This window comes from Halichoerus grypus, chromosome 7 (assembly GCF_964656455.1).
Source record: "Halichoerus grypus chromosome 7, mHalGry1.hap1.1, whole genome shotgun sequence".
In the NCBI taxonomy this organism is placed as follows: Eukaryota; Metazoa; Chordata; class Mammalia; order Carnivora; family Phocidae; genus Halichoerus; species Halichoerus grypus.
Window position 1 is genome coordinate 78,617,789 of NC_135718.1, and position 19,844 is coordinate 78,637,632.

The 19,844-nt window shown below is 39.8% G+C and overlaps 1 protein-coding gene across 2 annotated transcripts in view; it reads left to right on the top strand.

Moving 5' to 3' along the window:
• Window positions 1-19,844, top strand: part of ASAH2 (N-acylsphingosine amidohydrolase 2) — an 89,807-nt gene that overhangs the window by 44,785 nt on the left and 25,178 nt on the right. For both annotated transcript variants that reach the window (XM_036123413.2, XM_036123415.2), the window contains 5 exons: window positions 5,992-6,112; window positions 7,715-7,840; window positions 11,590-11,676; window positions 15,249-15,353; window positions 15,478-15,559. In XM_036123413.2, coding sequence (XP_035979306.1) covers window positions 5,992-6,112; window positions 7,715-7,840; window positions 11,590-11,676; window positions 15,249-15,353; window positions 15,478-15,559 — 521 coding nt within the window. The remainder of the gene's footprint in view (window positions 1-5,991; window positions 6,113-7,714; window positions 7,841-11,589; window positions 11,677-15,248; window positions 15,354-15,477; window positions 15,560-19,844) is intronic.

Here is a 19,844-nt window from a genome sequence, read left to right on the forward strand (position 1 = left end):
CATCTTTTCATAAGTGAGTATAGTCTATTTTTAGGATTGTGATTATTACATATCTGCCCTTTTGGGGTATCTTTTCACTTTGTGCTATTTGTCTCTTTTTCAATGCCTTTTCTCCTTCTTTTATCCTTTTAGGATTGATAGAGATTTAAAAACAAATCTTTGAATGGAAGATTATAGGGATGCTGGGTGGCTCAGCTGGTTAAGCATCTGCCTTTGGCTCAGTTCTTGATCCCAGGGTGCTGGGATCGAGCCCTGCACTGGGCTCCCTGCTTAGCAAGGAGCCTGCTTCTCCCTCTCCCACTCCCCCTGCGTGTGCTCTCTCTCTCTCTGTGGGTCAAATAGCTAAATAAAATCTTAAAAAAAAATAAATGGAAGATTATAGTTTCCAAAGATGGCGGCAACAAAAACTCTTATCACATGTATTCTATACAAAGTGACCTTGATAGGATCCATTAAAACAGAGAGAGGATTTCTCCAGCCCTTGAATCTTGGCTGGCCCTGGGACCATTTTGATCAATAGAAGGGTGGCAGAGATGACACTGTGGCAGGGTTGGTTTTTAATGGACTTTATTCTTTAGAGTAGTTTTAGGTTCCCAGCAAAATTAAACAGAAAGTGCAGAGATTTTCCATATACCGTCTAACTATCCTTTCCCCCATCAATATCTGGGACCAGAGGGGTATATACATTAAAATCAATGAACCTACGTAGATATATCATCACCACCCAAAGTCCATAGTTCACATCAGAGTTCACTCTTGGGGTTGTATCAAGTGGTTTTTAAAATCTTCTCTCTTTTGTTCATGTATTTTATAATATTTCAATAGTGAACAAAAAAAAAAAGGAAAGAAAATTAAAAATCACCTGGTAATTCTGGAACAGCATAGCTTCTATTAACATTTTGTTACATGTCTTGTTAGATCTTTTCCTAATCATATCTATACATTTTTTTATTTGAAAAAGTGAGACTTTATATACAATTGGTAGCTTTTTCATTTAGAAGCACCATATGAATACCTTTCAATGCTTAGTGTCTTAGCATCTTCTAAATCACCATTTTAAATGGCTGTATAGTATTCCATTGTATGTATGACAATGTACTCAATGAATCAGCGATCATTTGATACTTAGTTTATAGTTTTTGCCATCATAAAGTACAATGTGATAAGCATTCCAGAACAGATATTGTGTATTTTGCCGGTGATTTCCCTAAGCTGAATTCCGAGAAGTGTGATTGCTGGGCTAAAAAGGAATGCTGGTTACTAAGGCTTTTCTTACAAATTGCCAAATGGTCCTCTGGAAGGTTTTTGCTAGTTTTCACTCCTGCTATCCAAACATGAGTGGAGTGTTGCTTTCCATGTTCTTGTCAATCTTGGTATCATCATGCTGTAATTATTGCTGAATAATAGATACCCAAAAGCCAAATCACTCTGTCTTCCTTTCAGGTTCTTCAATTCCAGGTTAGTTAAGCTGGATTTTAGAAAATACTCTTTGGGCCATTTCTTGTTTTGTTTTTGTTGATTGCTTCATCATGTCATTTAGGATATAAGAATTTTGATTGCAGTGACTTACTAGAATCCACCCAAACCAGCTATCTTTCCTTCATCATCCAGGACTTTTGAAGACAATAAAAATAGCTGAGAATGTACATCTCTTCTCTGGAAGAGAGATGATAGAAAGATTTTTCCAGGATGCTGGCCACCAAGTTTACCTGTAACTTCAGAAGGGCTCCCCTTGCTATCGTTCGTTGTCTTTCTTTAATCTGGGCAGCCTGGTCTGTACTCACTGTGTCTGCTTGTTTAAAATTCAGGCCATCCTTTGGGTCCTATTAGTATAATGCAACGAAACACCCTTTCCTCTCCTTCCCCAGATAGTTTGTAGTGGGGCAGGGGGAAGACTGTAAGGGAGGTGAACAAGAGGTGTGTGAATCAGGGAGAAGCAGGCCTCCCGCAGAGCAGGGAGCCCGATGCGGGGCTCGATCCCAGGACCCTGGGATCATGACCCGAGCTGAAGGCAGACACTTAACGACTGGGCCACCCAGGCACCCCTATTTTTTTTTTATTAAATATTTTATTTATTTATTTGAGAGAGTTAGTGAGTGAAGAGAGAGAGAGAGAGAGAGCACAAGCAGGGGGGAGGGGCAGAGGGAGAGGGAGAAGCAGGTTCCCCGCTGAGCACGGAACCCAGTGTGGGGCTCCATCCCAGGACCCTGGGATCATGACCTGAGCTGAAGGCAGATGCTTAACCTACTGAGCCACCCCGGTGCCCCTTTAGAAGTGTTTATTAATAGGGGCATATTTATCCTTTTATGTCCATATTCTAACTTCTTTTGAAGCTACCTCAACCTTTCTTTCTCTCTTTTGAACTCTGCTTTGAAGAATGTTTTTTTTTTTGACCAGATAAAATAGTGAGTGCAGCTTTCTTAAACTAAGATGACCACTTTTCTGCATATCTTTATAAATATTCATCTATTGCCATAGTACTTTGGTTGTTGTGACAAGCCAGATATTTTAATAGCATATATTTCAAAGGCCAGAAGAGGAAATGTACAACATCTTCTTATTCTGAAATTCAAATAACTTTGTCGAATACTCATTTTTTTAGTTTTGTAGAGAAAAAAATTCTATTAATTTTCTAAAGCCTAAAATAAATGAAAATAAATACATGAAATTAGTAAGAATTCAAGTCTGAAGCCTAATTAGCAGACCAAATTTCTTAGCATTTTCTTTCTCTTCAGATATTGTTGTTCCTTGATGGTTCTTCTCTATGTTCCTTGGGGTTTAGCACAATCCAACTGCATGCCTGGCTACTAGTAAACTCATGCTGATTGAATGAATAGAACAATTGCCATATCTCCCTGCCCTTATCCATTCTGCTGTGGCCAGATTGACTATCCATCCTCCAAACCCACTATACCCCTTTCCATCTCCATGCCTTTGCTACCAATGAGTTTTCTCCAGTGATCCCCTTGCCAAGTTCCTAGTCATCTTTTAAGACCCAGCTCCGATGTCAACTCCGCTATGAAGCATTCCTCAAGGGCAGGATGATGCCTTGTTCATCTCCATGTCTCCAGTGCCTGGCACAGAATCAAAGTTAACGAAATGTGTACTGAATAAGCCAGTGAATGAAAGGAAGGGACAGAGCCAGTATCCCACGGCAGATAAGAACTTGGGCTCTGTGGTCTGACAAACCGGATATTCATGGGCCTGCTTCTTGACTTACGATGGTGTGACCTTGGTCAGATTACTGCATCACTCAGAGAGGTCATTTCCTTAGCTGTAAAATAAGGACAATGATAGCATCTGACTCAAAGCATTCTTGTTAGAATGAAGGGAGATCCTGTGCATAAAATCCTTCACCTAATCAGTGCTAAATGATAGTCAGTGTTGATAAATTGTTCTACGGGTTTCCTTTGATTGCACCAGAGAGATTGCGGTCCTGCAGAGTCTTGCTGATCTCAGTGCAATTCTATCAGATGCCAGTATTTTGGTCCAGGAGCCAGGGAACTGTCATGGCCTCCACCCCCTTTTCCTTCCAAACTAGATGGAGTAAAACTGCAAAAACACAGACTCCCAACTACCTGGAAAATGCTAATTGACTAGAATTTTTCTCTGGCACTTGAGTTTTAGGAGAAAGAGATAAACCACAGACACAAAAAAGAAACTAGTGCAAGGATTTTTTTTAAAAATATAGAAACTGCAAGTAACTTCTAGGGGATGACCTTAGAATTACCTTTAGCCTAAATTTCTGTCCCTTTATGTGGTGGCAAATACATACCTTGGGGATTGAATTTTGCATATAGACTGGTGATTTGGCCTAACACTGTTTAAAGGAAAAATTTGAAATGGATGTCAACGTGCAAAAAACCTATTATGGAAATTTTCAAATATATGCCAATTTAGAGTGATTAGCCTAATGAATCTCCATGCAGCTCTTATCCAGCTTCAGTAATTAGCAATCCTCTGCCACTCTGTTTAATTCCTCCTCTTCTTTTGGTTTGTTTTGCTAGACTTTTAAAAGCAAATACCAGATATCAAATCATTTCACTCATAAATATTTCAGTGTGTATCTCTATCAGGTAAAAAGGTAAAAACAGTATAACTATAATCCCTGATCTTAATGAACAAAATTAAAAATAATTTCTTAATACGGTCTAAAACCCAGTCTATATTCTGTTTTCCCTGTTTGTACCAATAAAGTCTTTTTACAGTCCTTTTACTGGAATCAGAATCCAAACAGTCCACAAACTACATGTGTTGGCTATTTGTTTGAAGGCTCTTAATTGGTAACAATTCCCCTCCTTTTATCCTATGCTATTTACTTCCTTTTGTTTTCAATTTAAATTTTTTATTTGAGCATAGTTGACACACAATGTTACATTAACTTTTGGTATAGAACGAAGTGATGCAATATTTCTGTAGGTTATGCTGTGCTCACCACGAGAGTTTCTATCCTCTGTCACCATCAACAGTATTACAATATCATTGACTCTATTCCCTATGCTGTGCCTGTCATATCCATGACTCATTCATTCCGTAACTGGAAGCCTGTATCTTCCACTCTCCCCCCACCCCTTCCTCTCATGCCCTTTACTTCTTTAAGAGTTTTTAAATTGATAAACATTTCACAAAAACATGGATTTATGGAAGATCTGGCAGGACTGGTTAGACGCTCATAAGCAGCATAGTAGAGGCTATGGTCTTTAAACCATGCAGGTGCCTCCAGGTATCCACAGTTCATGCCAGTCCCCATTCCACCAACCAGCTTAACCCACCTATGTTGCCTGCCCAGCTCCCATGGGCGTTGTGCTGGCGATCTCTGACCTACATATACATCTGTTGGGCAATGAGGACTGAATCCTGAATGACAGCCTTGAAGTTTAGAAATATCCCTAGTCATTAAGTAAATGCTCAGTTTTGTGCACTCTATTACTTAGGTAGGAATGTAAACTGAAATGCTTAAAGAGCTTTCAGCAAGGACCTAAATCCACAAAGGATTTTTTTTTTTTTTAATTGGCCTGAAACTTTAGGGATTGGCGTCTCTCTTTTCTTGAGCATTCATTCTAGTGAATTTGCTTCATAGCCCTCCATTCTGTAAGTCTCTTTTTCACCTTTGTGAAGGTTTGAGCCTACAAAGGCCACTGGACAAGGTGTCAAGGGACCCGAGCTTTAGTCTTGGTCCTCGATGACCCATGGGCTGCCATTTTGCCTCTCTGAGACACCTTGAAGTGGAAGGAATAACTGCCTAGCTCTCAGGGTTGTTGTGAAGTTCAAGTAAGGTAACAGATGTGAAATTAGTTCATAAACTGTGTAGCTCTACACTTAAACAAGGTATTACTATGCACAAGGATACATCAAATTATGTATAATAGCCTCTTTCACACCTCTCTGCACTTACTCTCTTGTGCGTTTTCCCTGGAATGCCCTTACGAATTAATTGCTAGTCATCTGTGATCCCCAAATACTTGATGCCTTTTTCTTTACAACATTTGCCACACTGTATTAAAGCCATTTGTTTGCATCTTTGTCTTCTGCAAGATTCTGAGCGTAAACTGCAGTTTATTCAGTGCTCAGCACACAGCAGACTCTCAGTAAATATCTGCTGAATTAGATAGGATTGATTTTAATAATTATTATGTGCACCTGTCTTAGAGGACAAAGTCTCTGCCTACACAATGCGTTAGCTATATTGTCTGGTCACTGACCAGTCTTGGCTCTTGTTAAAAGCTTTTGATGATGATGATGATGATGATGATGATGATGAGATAGTTATAAAAATAGAGTTTTATATTTTTAATTTAAGTAAATGATTAGACTTTTGGAGTATATTACTAATCATTTAAGCTCATCAACAATGAAAGAATCTAAATGTGGAATGCCTCTCATTAAAAAGAATTTCCTTTCCTGCTGGGGAAAACTTAAGCTACCAGTCATTGTTTTTGGCCCCATTGTCTGGTTCTCTTCACGAAGCGAGGGCTCCTTGTTCTCCTACAGCTGGTTTGCCATCCACCCAGTCAGCATGAACAACAGCAATCATCTCGTCAATAGCGACAACATGGGCTATGCCTCTTACCTTTTTGAGCAAGAGAAGAACAAAGGCTATCTACCTGGACAGGTGAGAATTTGTGTCATTGAAAGCATCATCTTAATGTGCTGAGTATCACCATTCATGCAGTGCTCAGAAGAGCTGATTCAACTAATGAATCATTGAACACTATATCAAGAACTAATTATGTACTATACAGTGGCCAACTGAACATAAAAAAAAAAAAAAAGAAGAATAGCTGATTCAAATCCTCAGCGTCAAGTGTCATCACATACTCACATGCTTGGATAAAAAGAATTCTCCATCCTCCCTGATGGGGAAAGAAAAATTAAAAATGGCTAACTGTGTCAAATACTACTTATATGGATGGCTTCATACAGTTACAATTGGTTGGATAAGGAAGGACAAGTTCAAGATTTTGGCAATATGGAATAGTTTTTGACCAACTTGGAAATATGATAAGCTGTGTTGATGTTTACTTTTGTTTTCAGAGCTATAAGTGTTAACCCGACTGAGGACAAGGTGATGCGTCTTTTTCACTGGTCTGGATTTCCCTGTTAATGGTGAATTTCCTTTCAAGGAGTTTGTCTTCCTTTCCTTCACTAAGGCCAAAGTCAGAGACAGCCCTAATGCACCAGACTTGTTTTTTAACTTTGAAATGCAATGAGGGCTGGAATTCGAGATGGGGGCTGGACCTCAGTCTGTGTACTTCAGAAAACTCTATGTAAATTACTGACTACAGACCGCTAAGTGGTGAGGGGGGGACCCTGCTCTGTTTGACCCTAGTGTCCAAGTCCCAAATGCAGAAGAATAGAAGAGGATGAGAGCCCCAGGCCCTTGCCTAGAATAAATATCTAAAAGGTGTATAATGTTATAAAAGTCCTTGGTCCCGTGAACATTTGATCTGATCTTTTAGCTCCTTGTTGACAAAACACTTTTTTTTTTTCATTTTAGATTGAGTTTTAGGGAAAGAAAGGAAGTTCCCATTTATGATCACTGGCTGCTAGGCCCATTGAGATAAGTTATCTTTTTGGTATGCAAAGAGACACATGATCTCCGTTATCTCTTTCCCTAAGAAAACTGAAGACATTGAAGGTGGAATGGTAGACCAGCTAGCTGGGTTGAGGTTAAAGTCTTGCACCACTCAGAAAACGTTCTGTGTTGTTACTTCAGGTTGAAGGGATAAGAGAAAAGCTACACGGAGGCAGATCTAGATGGTGGACACTATATTTAGGCTCAGTTTTGCCACAGGAAAATCTGGATTCACTATATTTTTTTTCAGCCAGTAGATTTATTTTTCAAGGAAAATCTCTGAGCTCCAAATACAATACCAGAGAATAGCTTGATGAGTCAGCATTTTATGATTTGTTGTTGTTGTTGTTGTATGCTGTGTTTCTTGTCAAAAAGTTTCTGTTTGTGGCACAGGTTTGAAACTCTCCTACTTGAGATGGCTTTATTGATCATTGGGATATCATGGGTAGTAATATATATGCGGACTGCAATGTGAATTTTTTTTCAGAAATTTTCTCAGAATGTTATACCCCCTCCTTTTAATTGTCTGCAAATGATTTTGAATTATTCACCAGAGTGGATTAAATGTTTGCATTTTTAATGGAAGTCATTATGGGAAATAAGAAAGAATAAAAGACACTTGGATGTTTCTTTTGGCAGGGACCATATGTAGCAGCCTTTGCTTCATCAAACCTGGGAGATGTGTCCCCCAATATTCTTGGCCCACACTGTGTCAACACAGGAGAGTCTTGTGATAATGCCAATAGCTCTTGTCCTATCGGTGGGGTAGGTAATCGTGACATGAAATCTTTGTTTTTGCATCTCATGTGCATTTTATGTTTAAATATCCACCATTAACTTATAATTATGTTTTTCTCAAGTATACACAGGCCTACTGACTGCTAGCTTTTCCTCTTCTCAGAAGCACCCACTAAATTCTGATTGGGTAAAATTCTGGTTTCCCATTGGATTGACCACTAAGTGAAGTTAGTCAATGTCAGAGATGCAGTACCCTTCCCCAGATTTGGACAGTCTGAAACACTTCGCCTTGGCATTTCTGACGTCACGAGTTAGTACCAGAAACTGCCTGCCTGAGATGTTTCTCACTGATGGGAAAGTCTATAGGATTTTTAAAAAAATATAAGATCAACATTTTTTTTTCTTTTCTTTAAAATCACAAACAGGTGCTTGAGTGGCTCAGTCAGTTAAGCATCTGCCTTCGGCTCAGGTCATGATCCCAGGGTCCTGGGATCGAGTCCTGCGTCAGGCTCCCTGCTCAGTGGGGATCCTGCTTCTCCTTCTCCCTCTGCCACTCCCCCTGCTTGTTCTCAAATAAATAAATAAAATCTTTAAAAAAATGAAATAAAAATAAAATAAAATCACAAGCAAAAAATCTTGCTGTAAAAACTCACACAACATGGAAAACACAGACAGCCGTAATAAGTGAGTCCTATTCACGCCCTTCCTCCCCGCCTCACCATGAGTTACGACTATCACACCTCTTTCTACATACTTACTTAAGTACTCATGAACAAAATTTTGTAACTTACTTATTGATTTTTTTTTTTGGTCTGGGATTCGAGTTTTCCACCTCATAGGTCTTTAAAATCTTTTTATGACTATATATAGGTCTGTGTGGTAGGTTTTAAAGACAACAAGAACGGCTGTACCATTGTTTATTTAACTGCTTCTCTGCCATGTTCATTTAGGTTTTTTTTCAGCTTTGACTTGAGCAACAGATGCTAGTTTCTGGGCTCTTATTCTTTTTGTATTTAGAACATGTCACCTGTGATATTACTTTTATTAAACATCATTTCTGGGCTATTACTTCTATTCCAGTCAATGCCACCCAATGAGTAGTATGGTTTTAACAATTCTATTTTTCTGTTATATATTACCATTTTTACATGGAAAGTCTTCCTTTATTACCCTTCATTTGTAAAATTTCCACACAATATTAATTAATTCAATAATTAATCAACAATTCAACAATTAAGTCAATAGTTGATCTAATCATTAGATTTAAAGATTACTTGTTAAATTCCAAAATTCAGAGATGAAATGCTTAAATAAATTATGAGACCTATTTGCAATAGAATATTATGCATCAACTCAGTGTGTTGTGTTGGAATACTTAATGTGGGAAAAAGCTCATAGTACACGATGTTGATTAAGAAAATTGGCTTTAATGTTGCATATTCATGATGATTGCAGTTTTGAAAATAAATGTGTCATAGTAAAAAGACAAAGTGAAACACACTGAATTGTTAACCCTGGTTTTCTCTGTTTGGCATTATTATAGGGGGTGTTTATTCTGTTTATCTTATTTATTGTTTTTATTCTATTTATACACTTTTGCATTTTTTTCTACCATGAGCATACTTTGTAATCATAAAAAATTACAACAAAATCATACCCTCTCCCACAACAGAATTCTGTTTCTCTCTGTTCTGCTCCATCTGTTAGATTGGCTTCCCTCATGTTTGCAAGAGGGCAGTCAGTACTGAGAAAGGGGTATCCTTCTCCCCCCCACCCCCACCCCATATACGGTAGGAGACAGAGAAAACCTCTCTTCTAACCATGGAATAAAAGTTCTTTTCAGCCCAAATGGGTCAATGGAGGTATAAACCCATTCCTGGACCAAAGCAGTTCCTGGGGAAATGGTATGTGTTGATTGGCATAAGCTGGGGTTTCTTCCCAGTCTTTGGCAATGCCCAGGGAATGGCCGTCATCATCTTAGACTGACCTGGAACTGGGAATAGAATCACTGACTGTTAAAGAAGAGATGCCTTTCTGAAGAAAATCGTGATTCACTTAAGAAACCAAAAGAGGGAAATGGGCAAATATTGCCATGTCTTTTGCTTTAATGTTGCTTCTTCAAACAGATTTTTTTGAACTTTAGAAACTAGCTTTGATGTAAAAAAAGATATATGCTTGTTAAAAACTCAAACAATACTGAAAAGTTCAGAAAACAAAACATGTAAAAGAGCAGCCCCTAACCCCACAATGAACCTGTTAAAAATTTAATGGTCTGTGTCCAGCCACCTGTCTGCATGTACAGTTGTATTTAAATGAGGTCCTACTGTAATGCTGTTCTGGAACCTGCTTTCTTGTTTTCAGTGAATATACTTGAAAACAACACTTAAACTAATGCCATAGTTTTCAATGTTAAGTACCCTAAATGAGTTCACCAATCCCCTACTGATGAGAGCTTTCTTTCCCTCCCTCCTCTCTTCCTTCACATCCTCTCTCTTCTGTTTTTCCTTCCATCATATAAACATGCTCTGGTCACTATGTTGTACATATTTTCATGCGTGTATGAGTTTCACCTTAGGACAAATTCTTTTTTTTAAAGATTTATTTATTTATTTGGAAGGGGCAGAGGGAGAGAGAGACTCTCAAGCAGACTCCCCACTAAGCATGGAGCCTGATGTGAGGCTCGATCCCACGACCTTGAGGTCAAGACCTGAGCTGAAACCAAGAGCCGGATGTTTAACCGAATGAGCCACCAGGGCGCCCCTGGGGCAAATTCTTAGAAGTGAATTTGCTGTCCAAGGGAAAGCATAGCCACCATGAGGTGTCTGTCAGTCCCGTTCCCCCTAACAGAGCATGAGTGAAAGTTTCCCCAAACTCTCACTGACACCCAGTTTATCAATCTTTCAGTCTTTGCCAACACAACACGCAAAGAGTTCTTTGTAGTTTAAATTTATATTTAATTATTCATGAGACTGAATATATTTTAATGTTGAATGGCCATTTATACTTCATTTTTGTAAATTACCTATTTCATCCATATTCCATTGTATATCCATTAGGATCTTTTTTTTTTTTTTGCTTTTTTTCCTCCCAGCTCTATTGAGATGTAATTGATATACAACATTGTATAATTTTAAGGTGTACAATGTGATAATTTTGATACACATATAGGATGCTTTTGACTGCAAATAAGAGAAAACCCAACTCAGTATGGATGAATCAAAAGGTATTAAGAAAGTATTCATCCATATTTTCTTTTAATACTTTTTAATTTTCAATTATAATATTTAAGTATCTGGTCAATCTCAAAATTTCCTGGTATAAGAAGTGAAGTAAAGAGCCAGATTTATGTACTGATCTTTCCCAGAGGATCATCTAGTTGTTCCAATATAATTTTAACTGAGTTTCAGTTGAAGGCAATCATGAGCCATAAGCAAGAACAAACAGGTAGGAAGATGTGCAACCAATGGGGAACTTGGCTTTAGGTCTTAGCTCACATATTAGCTACCTGTATAATCTCTGACAAATCGTCCAACCCACCTGAGCCTCAGTGTCCTTATCTGTAAAAATAAGGCACTGTGATATGTGATTTCTGAAGATCTTTGCTGCTCCAATGCCATGAATGATTTTGCTTCTCATAATCTGTAGATTGAGAGACTGACAAGAAATGCTAGAATGTGGGTTTAAAACTATGTTTGCTTAGCTTCCCTTGTAATTTTGCATTCCTTAAAACCATTGCTTATTTCACCGAGAGTCCGTCTTGTCTCCCTGTGTTGCAGTCTAGCATGTGCATTGCTATGGGACCAGGAGAGGATATGCTCAACAGCACGCAGATTATAGGACGGATCATATATCAGAGAGCGAAGGTCAGCCACGGGCCCCACTTCTTTCAACTTCATTTAATCTTGTTCTTTAAAATCCACCGACAGTGTTCATGACAAAGTCAGTAATGGTAAGAGGCAGCAAGGGCTCGCGCTGGCCCTGGAGTCTGCTGGCACCAGCCTGCTAGGAAGGCTGCTTCCCAAAGGACACAGGAAGCTCTCTCTGACTGCTCGTCTGACCTTTTTAATTTAATTTAATTTAATTTTATTAGGTTGTTAGTCACCATACAGTACATCATTAGTTTTTGATGTAGTGATCCATGATTCACTGTTTGCGTATAACACCCAGTGGTCCATGCAGAACGTGACCTCTTTAATACCCATCACCGGGCTAACCCATCCCCCCAACCCCCTCCCCTCTAGAACCCTCAGTTTGTTTCTCAGAGGCCATAGTCTCTCATGGTTCGTCTCCCCCTCCAATTTCCCCCCCTTCGTTCTTCCCTTCCTCTCCTAATGTCCTCCATGCTATTCCTTATGTTCCACAAATAAGTGAAACCATATGATAATTGACTTTCTCTCCTTGACTCATTTCACTTAGCATAATCTCCTCCAGTCCCACCCATGTTGCTGTAAAAGATGGGTATTCATCCTTTCTGATGGCTGAGTAATATTCCATTGTGTATATGGACCACATCTTTATCCATTCATCTGTTGAAGGGCATCTCGGCTCTTTCCAGAGTTTCACTATTGCGGACATTGCTGCTGTGAACATTGGGGTGGACATGGCCCTTCTTTTCACTGCATCTGTGTCTTTGGGGTAAATACCCAGTAGTGCAATTGCTGGGTCATAGGGTAGCTCTATTTTTAAATTTTTGAGGAACCTCCACACTATTTTCCAAAGTGGCTGTACCAACTTGCATTCCCACCAACAGTGTAAGAGGTTCCCCTTTCTCCACAACCTCTCCAACATTTGTTGTTTCTTGCCCTGTCCATTTTTGCCATTCTAACTGGTGTAAGGTGGTATCTCAGTGTGGTTTTGATTTGAATTTCCCTGATGGCTATACGAAGTCCTTGTAAAACCAAGGAAAGAGGGAAACATTCTGTTTCAGCCCGAGTGCTTGCTTCAGACTGCGGTGATAAATAGTGTAAGGATTTCAGCTAACATGGCATCAGGCATGATCAGACTGATCCAGATTCTCTCGGCCTTTGCTGCCCAGTTGCCTGACTGTTCTTTTTTTTTTTTTTTTTTTTAAAGCTTTTATTTATTTATTTGCCAGAGAGAGAGCACAAGCAGGGGGAGAAGCAGGCTCCCCCCTGAGCAAGGAGCCTGATGCTGGACTCGATCCCAGGATCCTGGGATCATGACCTAAGCCGAAGGCAGCGGCTTAACTGACTGAGCCACCCAGGCGCCCCATGCCTGACTGTTCTTAACGTCTTCAGTGACAAGGCCAGACTGAGCAACACAGCTCCCCACGCCTGCAATTTGAATTCAAATTAGTTCCTAGTCTTAAATATATCCCAATTGTCCATCTTATATTTTCTTTTCTTCTCTTCTTGAGACATTTTTTGAGGAGGAGCAAATCGGGTCTGTAGTAAGATGATTATGAGTTGCTCTATGCTTCTCCCTCTGCGAAATTGTATCTTCCATTTTGCCCGTGTTTTGTGTCCACTCCTCTGGAGACAGATTTCTGATTGAAAAGACCAAGGATGACCTCAAGCTGAGATCTCTTCCATAGTTCGATCTCTTCCTTTGTGTGGCTAACTCATACCTTTGTTGCATGTGTGTGAGTCTGTGCATGTGTTTCAGTAAATATTTTGCTCCATGGGTTCTGAAATGTTTCAGGAGCAATTAAGGAAGAACAAAAGCACCTTTAAAAACATTAGACACCAGCCAGCCTACCTGCAGCAGTTTCTTTTTAATTGCTGTGGTATTATCAGTGGATGGTTCTAGATTAACAGATTCTATTTAGGGTGTGCACCCGTGACACGGTTTGGTGTCAGAAATTTTGTTACTGTTCTGGGCCTGAGAGTCAGAGGGATTTGTCCCACATTCTGGATTCTCTTTGACTCGCTCCTTATCGGGGAGGCAGCTGGTGTTACTGAGAGCTCACCCCGAGAGCCCCCATGTGGCTGTCAAATCGGGGATGGGGGGACCATCAGGTGTCAGGCAAAGGGCCGTGCGCTGAGGTAGGATTGGCCCACCGTGGGCGGTACAGATCAGTACAAGCCAATGTTTCCAAACAAGCTGACTCACATTTGCCACGAGATAGAAAAAGCATCAGTTCACCCTACAGGGGATAAGAAAGAACCTCAAAAGGTGGATGGGGGGGAGTGGGGAGTCTTTCCAGCCATGCTTTGGCGCCAGCCCTGTCAGAGGACTCGCGACTTCTGAGGGAGAACCCCCGAGGTTATGCTCTCATTCTGGCAAAAACAATCATTGGGCCCGCCTCCTCCTCATCTTAAATTTTCTTGAGGGAGGCTTTTTGTGCCACAGCCTCTATCACTAGAATGTCCTGTTTGTGGGGGGAGCGGACACAGGTCAAGGTCTCAGGGCCTCCCTGCATCTGGAAGCCACTGGGGTTGGCAGAGAGCGTCACGTGGGTAGTGGCCCTTTCTAAGCAGCCAGCAAAACAAAACTTGGTGGGCACATGCTTTTCCAAATTGGTACTTACTGGGCACAGTGGTACTCTTCATTTTAGCTCTTTTGCTTCTTTTTTTTTTTCTTTTATTATGTTATGTTAATCCCCATACATTACATCATTAGTTTTAGATATAGTGTTCCATGACTCATTGTTTGCGTATAACACCCAGTGCTCCATGCAGAACGTGCCCTCCTCAATACCCATCACCAGGCTAACCCCTCCCCCCACCCCCTTCCCTCTAGAACCCTCAGTCTGTTTCTCAGAGTCCATCGTCTCTCATGGTTCATCTCCCCCTCCGATTTCCCCCCCTTCATTCTTCCCCTCCTGCTATCTTCTTCTTTATTATTATTTTTTTTAACATATAATGTATTACTTGTTTCAGGGGTACAGGTCTGTGATTCAACAGTCTTGCACACTTCACAGAGCTCACCAGAGCACATACCCTCCCCAATGTCTATCACCCAGCCACCCCATCCCTCCCACCCCCCGCACTCCAGCAACCCTCAGTTTATTTCCTGAGATTAAGAATTCCTCATATCAGTGAGGTCATATGATACATATCTTTCTCTGATTGACTTATTTTGCTCAGCATAACACCCTCCAGTTCCATCCACGTCGTTGCAAATGGCAAGATTTCATTCCTTTTGATGGCTGCATAATATTCCATTGTATATATATGTATATATATATATGTATATATATGTGTATATATGTGTATATATATGTATATGTATATGTGTATATATGTGTATATGTATATATATATATGTGATATATACCACATCTTCTTTATCCATTCATCTGTCGATGGACATCTTGGCTCTTTCCATAGTTTGGCTATTGTGGACATTGCTGCTATAAACATCGGGGTGCATGTACCCCTTCGGATCCCTACATTTGTATCTTTGGGGTAAATACCCAGTAGTGCAATTGCTGGGTTTTGCTTCTAACAGTAAGTGTGTATGGGTTTTCTAGGAACTGTATGCCTCCGCCTCCCAGGAGGTCACTGGACCACTGGCCGCAGCTCATCAGTGGGTGAATATGACGGATGTCACCGTCCAGCTCAACTCCACACACATGGTAAGTATCACTGAGTCACGCTGATGATGCCACAAGGGTGAAGCTCTGGGCTGATCTCATGGCTTACTTGAAGTTTAACGTCTGTTTCTTGTTTGTGTTTACTTTGTGTTCTTCTCCCCTTTAGGCAAAAACGTGTAAACCAGCACTGGGCTACAGTTTTGCGGCTGGGACAATCGACGGATTTGGGAACCTCAATTTTACGCAGGGTGAGGTTCTGTCTGATGAAATCTGGTTCCAGGTTCTGAAGGGTCAAATGGTCTCCGTACATTTATGATTTTTTACTATTATCTTTAGATTGGGGGGGGGGGTGTGCTTGCCAGGTGTGTACATGACAGCCAGAATTCCCAGTGATGTGTGTCTTCTGGAACTTAGCTTCCACTGATTCAAAAAGAATCAGAGACAACTTCCCTTTGCATTTCAGTCTCAGTCTACAGATGGACGTTTTTTAATGGGTCTGGCGTGCTAGGGTGGAGTTGGGAGGAGTACAGAGCGGGATTGTCATTGTACCTTCAACAATAGGAGTTTGCTCTGTCATCTGCTAATGAATGCCTCTTTCTCTGGTTCCTTTACTGAAGCCCAAAGTCCTCAGGGCAGAGGCCTTCAGGAGCCCAAACATGGGCTGCGAAGTCCTCTTCCACAAATTTATAACTGATGATTGTAGGCTTCATCCTGATCATCTCTGTAATAACATGCACTGTAAGTAGAGAAAGTGGAAAAATGGACGAGTCTCACCTGTAGGAAACATGTTGGCTTCTTTCATTCTTGCTTTTTATATACGTGTATTTTGGAACCATTCATTGACAAATTAATGAATACAGTTGCAGTTTGAGACATTCGGCTCATCTTTCCTGGTAATATTTCATCCAGGGTGGTCTAATTTCCTGGAACAATAATTTTTAACAGCTTTATTGAGATATAATTCACATACCATATGATGTATCCATTTAAAGTGTACAATTCAGTGGTTTTTAGTGTTTGCCAATATAGGTAACCATCCCCACAGTCAATTTTAGAGCATTTTCAACACGTCAAAAAGCAACCCTATACTCTTTAGCTATCACAACCCCTATCCCTCATCTCCCCCAGACCTAAGCAACCCCTGATCTTTCTGTCTCTATATTTTCCTATTCTGGACGTTTCCTGTAAATGGAATCATCAAATATGTGGCATTTTGGGTTGGTCTTTCACTTAGCATCATGTTTTCGAGGTTCATCTGTGTCGTACCATTTATCAGTACTTTGTTCCATTCTGTGGCTAAACCCTTTGACCCGGGTACAAATCCCATCTTTCCTGCACCCTAGCCCCTGACAACAATCATGTTACTCTCATGTCTATGATTTTGGCTTTTATAGATTCCACATAGAAGTGAGAGCCTCCAGTATTTGTCTTTCTCCATCTGATAATTTTACTGTTCCTTTCCAATTTCAATGCCTTTTATTTCGTTTTCTTGCCTAATTGCTCTGGCTATGACTTTTTTGAAATTGGGGTTGGGGGTTGCTGACGGGTTAGACATGAAGACACACTACCATTCATCAGAAGTCCTACTGAATAGGGATACAGTTTTCTTCCGAGAGAAATGGTTACATTTTCTACCAGAGAAATGGGCAGAGGCCTCTTTCCCTAGAACATGGCTGGTGAGATGTTACTCTCTGGGAAGGCCCCCCAGTCTCTGCAAACATGCCCACACAGGCCCAACCTGCTGTGTTCCTTTGCAGGGAGTAGAATCTTACTAATATGGTGGAAAGGGCTTGAGACAGGCACACCCTTCACCCCACAAACACCTTATACTAAAAGGGGAAGGGGAGAAAGCACAAAGAGTTTAAGATATTCGAGTCCAGGTTTTTCAAATATGAAGCATTTTTAACCAATCCATTCTTAAATTTTTAAATTCTTGACATTATAGAACTGGAATTTATTAACACCTACTCTTACATTTCTTATTGACAAACAAATAAAATTCCTGAGCCAAAAACCCAAAGCAAAACTAAAAACAGGGAAAAGCTTGTAAAACTAAATATGGATCGCAACATTAACGGCTGAACAGAGAATGTTGGTTTTTAAATTCTAAGCGGAAGAGAAGTTGTATACTACATTGAAATAGGAGTGGTGAGAGTGGACATTCTTATCTTGCTCCTAATCTGAGTGGGAAAACTTTCAACCTCTCACTGTTTTTTTTTTTTTTTTTTAAATGTTTTATTTATTTATTCATGAGAGTCAGAGAGAGAGAGTCAGAGGCAGAGGGAGAAGCAGGCTCCCCGCCTAGCAGGGAGCCCGATGCGGGACTCGATCCCAGGACCCCGGGATCATGACCTGAGCCGAAGGCAGACGCTTAACCATCTGAGCCACCCAGGCGCCCTCAACCTCTCACTGTTAAGTGTGGGTTTGTCATATATGACCTTTCTTATATGATGTACATTCCTTCTGCACCCAATATGTCCAGTTTTTAGCATGAAAGGATGTTCAATTTTGTCAAGTGCTTTTTCTGCTTCTACAGAGTTGATCAGATGATTTTTATCTTTCACTCTATTAATAGGGTGTGTCATATTTATTTATTTGCATATTTTGAACTACCCAGAAATAAATCTCACTTGACCATGGTGTGTGATCCTCTTAATCTGTTGTTAAATTCAGTTTGCTAGTATTTTGTTCGGGATTTTTGCTTCTATATTCCTCAGGGATATCACCCTAAAATTTTCTTTTTTTGTAATGTCCTTATCTGGTTTTGGTATCAGGGTAATGCTGACCTTGCAAAACAAGTTGTGGAGTAGTCCCTCCTATTCAATTTTTGGAAGGAGTTTGAGAAGGATTGGCACTAGTTTTTCTTTAAATGTTTTGTTGAATTCAAGAAAACCATCTGGTCCTGGGCTTTTCTTTGTTCGGAGGCTTTTGATTAGTGGTTCAATCTCCTTATTCATTTGCCTGCTCAAATTTTCTATTTTTTCATGATTTAGTGGTTTGTATGGTGGTGGTTTGTATGTTTCTAAGAATTTATACATTTCTTCTAGGTTTTCCAATTTGGTGGTGTAAAATTGCTCATGGTCGTCTCTTATGATCCTTTGTATTTCTGTGGTAGCAGATGTGGTGTCTTGTCGTTCACTTCTGCTTTTCTTTGAGTCTTCTCTCTTTTTTCCTTAGTCTAACTAAAGGTTTGTCAATTTTATTTATCTTTTTAAAAAACCAGCTCTTAGTTTTATTAGTCTTTCCTGTTGTTTTTCTGGTCTCTGTTTTATTTATTTCTGCTCTGATCTTTGTTGTTTCCTTCCTTTTGTTAACTTTGGGTTTTGTTTGTTTTTCTTTTTCTAGTTCCTTGAGGTGTAAAGTTAGGTTGTTTATTTGTTATCTTTCTTTTTTCTTTTCTTTTATAAAAAAGATGTATTTATTTATTTTAGAGAGAGAGTGCAAGCATGGGGGAGGAGCAGGAGAGGGAGAGAAAGAATCTCAAGCAGACTCCTCACTGAGTCTGGAGCCTGACGTGGGGCTCGACCTCACGAGCCTGAGATCACAACTTGAGCCAAAACCAAGAGTTAGATGCTTACCTGACTGCGCTGCCCAGGTGCCCCTCTGTTTTTCTTAATGTAAGGGTTTATCATTATAAATTTGTCCTCTCAGAACTTCTTTTGCTGGATCCATAAGTTTAGATATGCTGTGTTTCTAATTTTATTTGTTTTGAGATATTTGTTATTTCCATTTTGATTTCTTCTTTGACCCACTAGTTGTTCAGTAGTGTGTTGTTTAACCTCCACATATTGGTGAATTTTCTAGTTGTCCTCCTATTATTGATTTCTAGTTTCCTCAGAAAAAATAGCTGGTATGATTTCAGTCTTCTAAGTTTGCTGAGGCTTGTTTTGTTACCAATCATATGACCTCCCCTGGAGAGTGTTGTGTGCACTCGAGAAGAATATGTATTCTGCTGCTGTTGGATGAAATGTTCTGGTCTAAGATGTGGTTCAAGTCCAACATTTCATTGTTGATTTTCTGTCAGGATGATCTGTCTATTGTTGAAAGTGGGGTAAAAATTCCCTATTATTGTATTGTCCATTTCTCCCTTCATATCTGTTAATCTTTGTTGTATATATATAATCAGGTGCTCCAATATTGAGTGCATAAATATTTACAATTGTCATCTCATCTTGATGAACTGACCTCTTTATCATTATATAATGACCTTCTTTGTCTCTTGTTACAGTTTTTTATTTAAAGTCTGTTTTGTCGGATGTAAGTATTCTTCTGCTCACTTTTGGTTTCCATTTGTATGGAATATATTTATCCAACCCTTCACTTTAAGTCTATGTGTATTCTTAAAGCTGAAGTGAACTCTTGTAGGCTGTATATGGTTGGGTCATTTTTCCCCCCCATTCAATCACTCTATACCTTTTGTATGGAGAATTTAAGCCATTTCCTTTTAAAGTAATTATTTAAAAGTTAGTACTTACTATGCCATCTTATTGTTTTCTGGTTGTTTTGTAGTTCCCTTGTTCCTTTCTTCTTCTC